The sequence below is a fragment of the Tupaia chinensis genome, unplaced genomic scaffold, assembly GCF_000334495.1.
Source record: "Tupaia chinensis unplaced genomic scaffold, TupChi_1.0 Scaffold000607_1, whole genome shotgun sequence".
In the NCBI taxonomy this organism is placed as follows: Eukaryota; Metazoa; Chordata; class Mammalia; order Scandentia; family Tupaiidae; genus Tupaia; species Tupaia belangeri.
In genome coordinates this window covers 244,987-255,301 of record NW_006160126.1, presented here as the reverse complement: position 1 = coordinate 255,301, position 10,315 = coordinate 244,987, and the positions used below count along the sequence as shown (strand labels likewise).

The following is a 10,315-nucleotide window of genomic DNA, read 5'->3' as shown; positions in this document are numbered from 1 at the left end:
GCATGGCTACTCCCCCTGGGGGGGGGATTTCTCACTTTCTGTCTCTCTGTCTCTCTGTCACCTGCTAAGCTTCTCTTTACGGTCTTCTTTTTTCTTTCTTTCTTTTTTTTGAGAGGTTTTTGCTATAGGGTGCATGTGCTCACTATATATATATATACACATATATATATATATTTCATCTTCTGAAGACCAGTGAGTCTTTCAGCATCTGCAATTCCTGTTTACTGCGTTTCCATTACCTGGGAGGGTCAAGGTCTTTAGTGACTCAGCAGACTATCAGCTATCACTTTGTAGGATGTGAAGAAAGGTTTTGAGATAAGCCCAAATTACTCCACCTGGCCATGACTCCTGCCCCTACCTTCACTATTGCCAGGATATGCATGTTGTAATAGTAGGGCCATTGCCAAGAAGAATGTTACTTAAGAGTGGATTTCTGTCCACTTGCAAGGCTTAGGACTTTGGGTAAGTCACCCATTGAATTGTTCTGGATCTCCATTTCATAGCAGCACAAGGACAGGATCATCTCTCCTACTGGATTGTGGAATTATAACCTTCCTGGCTTGCCTTAGGTAGTCCACGAGTGTCAGCTACATTAACCTAAAATACCCAGGCATGTTTGGAAACTACACTTTGAACACCCAGTTTACAGAAGTGATTTTTTTTTTTTGAGAAGTTTTTGCTATAGGGCACATGCATGTGCCAGAAAGACAGAGAGACATTCCCAGGGGGTATGGCCACACCGCAATCCCTTCTCCATTCTCCTCTTGGAACCTTGGGCACGCACGCACTCACGCCCGGCGTGAGTTTATGCCACCGGATCTGGGACATGAACCTCAGAGGACTACATGGGAGTCCAGCGGCATAGCCATTACAACAACTGCTGGTACTAGAAGCAATTTAAAAAAAAAAAAATTTAAAAATAGGGCACAGGGCCGGCAGGTGGTGTGGTAGTTAAAGGTGCTGGATGCCCACATGGTGGACCACAGTTCGAGTCCCAGACGTTGAGGCTTGCTTTCTCACTTGGTCTTTCTTGCTGGTCAAATTAAAAAATAATAACAATAAATAAAATTAAATAATGCTTTTAAAAAAAATAGGGGACATGTGCTCCCCAGAGAGATAGAGAAAGAGAGAACGAGGGAAAATGAGAAAGCGTCTTCCCTCAAGAAGGATAACCTTCTCAGCCATTCTCTTCTTAGGATTTTGGACATGAATACATTTTATTCCCTAAGCCACCGGGGCTTCAACAGCACAGGCAGCCATGTGGGATCCAGACACCTTACATTACACAATCTAGCTGGCCTGGTACTTTTTAATTTTTATTTATTTATTTATTTAGGTTTTCTGGAAACTGGGTAAGGGACCCTCCAGACATGGACCCTTTCAACTCTTGAGAATTCTTCCCCCAAAGAAAACACTTCAAAAATGCTTTGGCAGACCTCGAAAATACCCACACACGGTTACTGCCACGAAAACGTTGGTTTAAAACATTCCAGACTATTTCTAATCCTCAGGCGTGCTCCCTGGTCGGTAATCCTCTCGCCTTTTAGGGTAACGTGGGCACTTTTCATCACACGCCCTCAACTATGAACCCTACCTCTGGTCTCATGGCTGGGCCTCGGGGCGAAGCGACCCCTCCTCGCCGGGCTCTACAGGACCCCGCGCGGGGCGCCCAGTGCTATGGCAGCTGCAGCGTTAGCAGCACTGGGTGCTTTCCTCAGCATCGCGGGACGCTACGAGAACCAGTGGGAGCAGCCCAGGCCTCCAGCTCACAGTGTGTCGGGTGTGCGATCCAGCACGCGCCCCGCGCCACTCAAGGAGCCTGAGCTCCCGCGCGGATCCTCTGCCAGACACTGGACGTGGTCTGGGCGCCCAGTGCTATGGCAGCTGCAGCGTTAGCAGCACTGGGTGCTTTCCTCAGCATCGCGGGACGCTACGAGAACCAGTGGGAGCAGCCCAGGCCTCCAGCTCACAGTGTGTCGGGTGTGCGATCCAGCACGCGCCCCGCGCCACTCAAGGAGCCTGAGCTCCCGCGCGGATCCTCTGCCAGACACTGGACGTGGTCTGCTCGGCGGAGTCCAGGCCCCGCCCCCGCATCTCGGCCCCTCCCCCGTATCTCGGCCCCCCCCTTTTGCCCCACCCACACCCCAGCCTCGGCTCCGCCCACTCTATCGTGCATTCTGGTCGCCGCCCCGCTCTCCAACTCACCATCCAGGCCCCGCCCCAACACCGCAGCTCCGCCCCCTTCCGCCCCGAGCCCTGCCCCGCCCTCTCCTGGGCCTCGGGCGCGACCTTAAGCCGGGACACCAGCGCGCACCCCGCTGGCTACGACGAAGATGGCGGGGAGATTGGTGCGGCGCTGGTGTCCGCGGTAAGCATGGCGCCCTTGGCCGGGCCTGGCCTGACGCCGCCCTCAGGACGCGAACGTCCTTGAGCGGGTCGCCATCCCAGGGAGCCAGCCTGTTATCTGGTTCGGGCAGCAGCCGGTATTGCTTTAGCCGGGGCGCCGAAGAGTGACCTTCGTGCAAGCGCGCGCTTTCGCTGCGGCGTGACGGGTCCTGCTGGAGCTGGGAGGCCAGGGCTTGGCGCTCCCCGGTGCCCATGCTTGGAGCGCCGGTCCCCGACGCTGCCGCCCGCATCCTGCGCCCCGCACTCGCCGCAGGGACCCGACTCTGAGGCCGTGCGGCCCCCGCAGCGCCTGGTGCTTCCTGGGCCTACGCGTCTACACTGCTCCTAGGGTGTAGAGGGTCCGGACCAAAGTGAGCTAGAACATTTAAGCAGCTTTGCCTGTGTGCTGGACGCCGTGGAAACACTGGCCGTTGTCACCACTGTGCAATTAAAGTATTTGCTTTCCGGAAAAACGTGTGCTGTGTCCAGCCAGAAAGAACAACTGTAAAGCGAAAGTTCTAAGGAAAAAGGGAGTTTATTGGTGTCTCAAAGCTAGCATCGGGTAAGGATCGACTCTGGGGCATGCAGTCAGATCCACAGGCAGCACCGGTCAGATGGAAATGATACAGTTAGTGTTACTTGTTCTAAGAAGTTGACAATGGACCGAGCTCACAGGGGAGGGGCTTATGAAGGTGGGGAATGGACAGGAGCAGACACTAAAGTCCCTCAGCTCAGGCTCTTATTGGAGCGATGGTAATCCACGAAGCACGTGCTGACCAGCCTAAGGCTGCAAACTCGGTGTTTTCTTGAGAATATAAAACCTTGTGGCAGTGAGCCACGTAGCCATCAGAGATCAGCCGCAACCGGTAAGCAGGCTGGTCAGCCGCCTCTTCTTCCTCCTAGTTCCCTAGCTCCGGTTTTATTTCACTTCATGTTTTGTATTGCAATCTCTGTTCTTGATAAACTTTCTCATCACAGCTATAGTGCGAGGGGAAATGGCGGAATACGGGCTAAGAACTCTGGAACAACCCCCAACCAATCTGTGCATTTAGGGAACAAAACCTGGGCTTTGGGTGTTGCCTGAAAGTGGAGACGTGTTGACTGATCCTTCTTGACTTTGTGTATTTTCTTAAATGGGCATGCTCTTGCAGTTTGTTTTCAAACCCCACACTGTTTTTTAAATCATGTTACACCACGTTTTGTGGGAACTTGCACACTTAGGCCTTCTGTCGATATTTTAAATGTTCCTTTCATTTTCTACTTGGAATTGGTCCAGTGACAAACTGATGTAGGATGCACAGTTTTGGGGGTTTTTTTTTCCTTTTTTGAGATTTTTTTTAAAAAAAGGTATTTCATAGAAAATGTATCATAGACTGATTTTATTGAATTACACGCTAATAGTCCATGGTTTGACCCTGGAGTCCATTGTGCCATTTGCAAGTTACAGAATTGCAGGAAAGGTGGTGCATTTGTTACCTTTGGATTTATTTCTTTTTTCTTTTTTTTTGGAGAGGTTTTTGCTATAGAGCGCGTGTGCTCGCCAGAAAGACAGAGACAGAAAGCGAGAAATCACCCCCCAGGGGGAATGGCTACGCAGCAATCCCTTCTCCATTCTCCTCTCGGGATCTCGGGCATGCATGCACACACAGCCGGCGTGAGTGTAAACCACCAGGTCCGGGACTTGACCTGCAGTCGATTACATGGGAGTCCAGCGACATAGCTATTACGTCAACTGCCAATTGTGCTTTTCCTTTGGCTGTACATGCTGTTTCAGTTCTGCTCCTGGCTGGGTGGTTAAGTAGCCTGTATGAGGCCAAAATAAACCTGCTGAGCCCCACCTTCCTCACCTTGCTGAGAAGGCTATGCCTGTCTGGGTTGCCAACAACTGCTTATCTGTCATCTTACCACATCGTGTATCTTCATTTATTGTTCCTGCCTTCCAACTGTATGTAGGGACACATGTTTTGTTAGCAGAGAGGCAAGAACTGATGCACTGTGTTGATCAGTAAGTGCAGCAGCTGTTTTAGCACCTTAGGACACAGGACTCCATTCTAGGCCCTTTGGCCCGCTGGGGCTCCTAATCACCTCTATCTTGCATGCCTCTCATTTACCTCCTGCCTGCAGCAAATGCACACAGCCATTCCAGGCCAGGCTGCATTTATCTTTATTTCATTTTAATGGCTTGCAAATACCTTGCAGGTTTATAGCTTCCATTTACTTGATGTAAAATCACTACGGTTAGCCTCAATATTGATTTTATATCTAGGAATCTATGACTCTGCAGCCTACACGCCAGGTAAGTCTAAAGACAATATTGAGAGAGAAACATGGCATTTGGGTATGCAAAGGTTGGGAACAGAGAGAGAGCAGGCTGTAAAACCAGACGGCTGGGAACGAGTCAGTTTGTCCATCCCTCTGTAGCCCTCCGCAGATCGTTGGCTTCCCAGTATTTCAGCTGCACGAGACCAGAGCCATGAGAGCCAGTCAGAAGGACTTTGAGGATGCAATGAATCAGGTGAAACTCTTGAAGAAGGACCCAGGAAATGAAGTGAAGCTCAAACTCTACGCACTATATAAGCAGGTAAATACCTCCGTGTTGACATTAGTTAGAGACATTTGGAGCAAATAACTCCTGAAATAGATTTGCTGTGTGTTTCCTAAAATGTAGCTTGAGTGTGCTGTGTATTTTTTTTAGGCATTAGACCTCAAGAGACTAGTAAAGCACAGGATAACCTCTCAGACTCACTCTATGCTAAAAGAGACTTAAGAGATATATACCATCGGGACCAGCACTTAGCGTAATGGCTATGTTGCTGGACTCCCATGTAGTCGACTGCAGTTCAAGTCCTGGACCCGGTGGCTTAAAACTCACACCGGGCGCTTGTGCGTGCGTGCCCAAGATCCCAAGAGGAGAATGAAGGAGAAGGGATTGTGGTGTGGCCATCCCCCCTGGGGGGTGATTTCTCGCTTTCTGTCTCTCTCTGTCTGTCTGGCAAGCGTATGCGCCCTATAGCAAAAACCTCTCCAAAAAAAAAAGAGATATATACCATCCAAATGTGTAAACCGTTTTTGGCTCCTGAGTGAAATAGCCATTGGAAAGAAATTTTGAAATGACTGAGGAGTTTTGAATATGGACCGAGTATGAGATGATAAAGGTCATGGTGTCATGGTTTTGTAAGAAAAGGTTGATCATTTTTAGAGTGCGTACTGAATATGTAGAGGTGTGTGAGAATAAGGAATAAGAAACTCTCCCAATCAACAGAGAAGACTCCTGTGACCACATGTGTGGGAATTTTTCCCCTACACCATTAAGCAAGCAGTCAGATGGAGGTGACACCAAGCAAGCAAGGTGGCAGCACAGTGGACACCTCCTGGGTGTCCTCTAATTCAGTCCCGCTGAAATACTGGGAAACTAACAAAAAAATTAAAAATTTGTGATTGTAGCTGGTTCCTTTGTTCAACTTCTAAGGCTTCCATCTGCATTTGCATACTCTTCCTCAGGGAAGGAACCTGAGGAATTTGATTGCCCCATTACATATCCCCAGTGTGGACTTTGAAATTATGATCATCCACATAGAATGACCTGCCCTGTTATTTACTGCCCCAGTGGGAATTAGGGTATGGACCACACAGCTGGTTGAATTTTTGTGTATGTATCTGAAATGACAGGAGGGACGATAACAACCTTCTGTTAATATTTTTCTTTAAGAAAACTTAGGGAATAAAGAAGAAAAATGAGATCAGCCTCCCCTTCCTGTGGGAGCTCCTTTGGAGGAAGGAGTTCTCCCAAATGGTCTTTTTTTTTTTTTTTTTTTAGAAATATTTACTTTTATCTTTTATTATTATTTTTTTAATTTTGCTGTAGGACATGTGTACTCAGAGAGAGACAGAGACAGAGAGAGAAATTGAGAAAGCAAGCCACCAGGTCCAGGACTCGAACCTCGGTTGGCCATGCGGAAGTCTAGCGCCCCAACCACCGTGTCATTCGCTGGCCCCAGGGTCTTATTTTACCCTCTGATAAGCTGTGATTGATGTGTCAGATGTCCTCTATGTCGACAGGTTGGAACTCCCTGCTCATAATATGTGCCTAGAGCAGTAATGGCGTGACCTGGGGTGGAGACTTTAGGTTAGACAATCATGCTTGATAGAGCCTCAATAAATACTCTGGATACTGAGGCTAGAGCAAGCGTCTTGGTTGGCAGTACTCCATCCAGATTGTCACATGGTGATTCTGGGAAGTTAGTCTGGAGGAAAGAGTTTTCCCAAAGGGGTTTTTTTTTTTTTTTTTTTTAGAAATATTTACTTTTATCTTTTATTATTATTTTTTTAATTTTGCTGTAGGACATGTGTACTCAGAGAGAGACAGAGACAGAGAGAGAAATTGAGAAAGCAAGCCACCAGGTCCAGGACTCGAACCTCGGTTGGCCATGCGGAAGTCTAGCGCCCCAACCACCGTGTCATTCGCTGGCCCCAGGGTCTTATTTTACCCTCTGATAAGCTGTGATTGATGTGTCAGATGTCCTCTATGTCGACAGGTTGGAACTCCCTGCTCATAATATGTGCCTAGAGCAGTAATGGCGTGACCTGGGGTGGAGACTTTAGGTTAGACAATCATGCTTGATAGAGCCTCAATAAATACTCTGGATACTGAGGCTAGAGCAAGCGTCTTGGTTGGCAGTACTCCATCCAGATTGTCACATGGTGATTCTGGGAAGTTAGTCAGTCCTGATTCCACGGGGAAAGGACAACCACATTGGAGACCACATTGCCACAGCCTCTCACTGGATTGCGCGTGCATTTTCCCTTGGCTGACTTTAATCTGTATCCTTCCCATGCGATGAACCGTCATTGTGAGTATAACCACTTGCTATGAGTTTTGTGAATCTTCCTAGTGAATTACTAAACCTGAGAGTGGTCTTGCTACTGGTGTTAGAAAAAAGAGCAGTCAGATGATGAGGGCAAGCCTGTATTTTGTGGACTGTGTTCCCTGTAACTTCTCAATTGGCAGCTAACTTGCAGGGTAGCTTTATCTCTTTGTTCGTAGAAAGCTGTAGACGCTTACTGGCTTTGTTTTTCGAGACCTCTTTCTTAACTCTTTTAGCTAACTGTATTTTATTATTATTATTATTATTTAAAAGATGTTTTAAAGGCCATTTCTGAAAAGTAGCTGAGTGGGATATTTTATTCAAGATGGTCAGTCTGCCTACCTTCAAGCAAATAAAATTTGGTGGCTTTTTGCTTTTTACTTGGATTCCTTTGTTTAAATTTCCTGTGGGCATGGGCTCTGACAACACACATCCTTACCCCCTCATAAGCTACAATTCTGTTGCCAAATTGCTAGAAGTTCACCACTAAATTTGTGATATTTTTGGTACCTTTTGATAGGATTCGAAACTATACTGTATATTTCCAAGTGGTTGGTCACTAGTTCCTTTTGAAGATTGTTTGCTTGAATATTTTGATTGTATATGAAAAGTGTGATCATCAGTATATGAGAGGTTTTCAGAAAGTTTATAGAAAATGAGTGTTGGAGCCAGCAGGTGGCATGGTGGTTAAATCGCTGGACTCCCACATGACTGACTGTGGTTTGAGTCCCACATGTGGCAAGCTTGCTTTCTCTCTCACTCTGGTCATATTTAAACATAGTAATGATAATAAATAAAAATAAATAATGCTTTAGAGGATTTTGCTATAGGGCGTGTGCACTTGCCAGAGAGACAGAGAGACAGAAAGCAAGAAATCACCCCCCCAGGGGGAACGGCCACGCTGCAATCCCTTCTCCATTCTCCTCTCAGGATCTTGGGCACGCACGCACACACACCCGGCATGAGTTTAAGCCAGTGGGTCTGGGACTCGAACCGCAGTTGACCACATAGGAGTCCAATAACATAGCCATTATGCCATCTGCTGGTCCCAATAATTCTTTTTTTAGAAAAGAAAAGAAAATTAGTGCTATGGGACCAGTTGTGGCATGGTGATTTAGGCGGCTGGATCCCACATAGCTAACTTCATGTTTCCAGTACTGGACCCATTTACTGGGAAACATGCCATGCACGTGTGTATGCATGCCCCAGAATCCCTAGAGGAGAACCATAAGGAATCGTGGTGTGGCCATCTCCCCAGAGGAGATTTCTCACTGCCCCCCTCCTGCCCTGTCTTGTCTCTGGTGTGTGAATATGCCCTGTAGCAGAAACAAACAAACAAGAAAAAGTATTACGAAAAAACTATGGATGGATTTCAAATGTTTTTGGCACCCAAATTAACTTATGCTTTGATTGTGTTTTTCAATTGTCAGGCGCACATATGCTTACCAGCTGGAGACACAGAGAGAGAGAAAACACCCCCCGCCATGGGGCGTGGTCACGTCACTAACCCTGCTCCTCCATTTCTCCATCCTGTCATGGTTTGGAGCACACTTATACAAACACCTGGTGTTTTTCCAAACTGCTGGGGCAGGACCCGAGCCTCAGTAGCCATGTGGGATCCAGCTTCTCTTAACCACTAGGCTATAAGACTGGCCCCAGGGAACCAGCAGTTAGCGTAATGGCTATGTCGCTGGACTCCCACGTAGTTGACCGCGGTTCGCGTCCCGGACCCGGTGGCTTAAAACTCACGCCAGGCGCGTGTGTGTGCATGCCCAAGATCCCGAGAGGAGAAGGGATTGCGGCGTGACCATCCCCACTGGGGGTGATTTCTCGCTTTCTGTCTCTGTCTCTCTGTCTGTCTGGTGAGCGCACGCGCCCTATAGCAGAAACCTCTCCAAAAAAAAAAAAAAAAGACTGGCCCCAAAAGTAATACTTTGAATCCATCTTTCCATGACTTTTTGAAGTCCCTTTGTAAAACTAGTAAGTTGTTTTTAGAAAGCACTTTCCCAGAACCATTATCTTGGATTTGTTTCATGTGTAGTTAATAACTCACTTTAGAGACCAATATCTAATATTATATTTTTCTCTTTTTCTGCTGTTTATGTATTTTCAGCTGTTTCTGTATGTTTAACATTAGCATCGAAAAGGGGACTAGGGGAAAGTTCAGACCCCTTTTAGTAGGCTATGGAAGGATTTGGGGGAGGCACTCACTGGAGCTATGGATTTTATGTTTACGTGGGCATTTGAGTACCGATCGCCCTTTTCCTTTTTGCAGGCTACTGAGGGACCTTGCAATGTGCCTAAACCAGGTGTGTTTGACCTGGTCAATAAGGCCAAATGGGATGCATGGAGTACTCTTGGCAACCTGCCCAAGGTAAATTTCCTTTCTACTCTGCTTTTATTTTACTTGTTGCACTTTTTTTTTCTCCCCCCCTTTTTTTTTTCTTTGCTAAAGGAGGCGTGTTCTCACCAGAAAGAGACAGATAGAGGGAGAGGGAGAGCGCACCCCCTCCTCCACGGGTTGTGGTCACGTCACAATCCCGCTCTACTTTTTTTTTTTTTTTAAGAGACAGATTTTTGATACAGGGTATGTGAGCTCGCTGGAGAGACACAGAGAGACAGAAAGTGAGAAATCACCCCCTTGGGGGGATAGTCACACTGCAGTCCCTTCTCCTCCATTCTCTTCTGAGGATTTGGGGCATGCACACACATGCACCTGGCATGAGTTTCAAGCTACCAGGTCCGGGACTCAAACGGCGGTCAACTATGTAGGAGTTCAGCAATGTAACCATTATGCCATCTGCAATCTCAAAGGCGCTTTTTTCAAGCCACCAAGCCTTGGTCTACCATGTGGAATCCAGCTCTCTTGACTACTAGACTAAAGGGCCAGCCATTTGCTGTGCTTCTAAAGAAGCTATGTTTTGGGACCAGCAGTTGGCATAATGGCTATGTCGCTGGACTCCCATGTAGTCAACTGTGGTTTGAGGCCCGGACCCAGTGGCTTAAACTCACACTGGCGCGTGTGCGTGCGTGCCCAAGATCCTGAGAGGAGAACGGAGGAGAAG

General features: G+C 47.5%; 1 protein-coding gene across 4 annotated transcripts in view; it reads left to right on the top strand.

Annotated features, from left to right (window-relative positions):
- The first annotated feature begins 2,260 nt into the window (after window positions 1-2,260).
- Window positions 2,261-10,315, top strand: part of ECI2 (enoyl-CoA delta isomerase 2) — a 29,238-nt gene continuing 21,183 nt past the window's right edge. The window contains exons 1-3 of one of the 4 annotated variants that reach the window (XM_027775854.1): window positions 2,261-2,368; window positions 4,807-4,966; window positions 9,526-9,624. In XM_027775854.1, the coding sequence (XP_027631655.1) occupies window positions 2,334-2,368; window positions 4,807-4,966; window positions 9,526-9,624 (294 nt within the window). In that variant the 5' untranslated portion in view covers window positions 2,261-2,333. The other 3 variants (XM_027775855.1, XM_027775856.1, XM_027775857.1) reach the window with 3 other exon arrangements.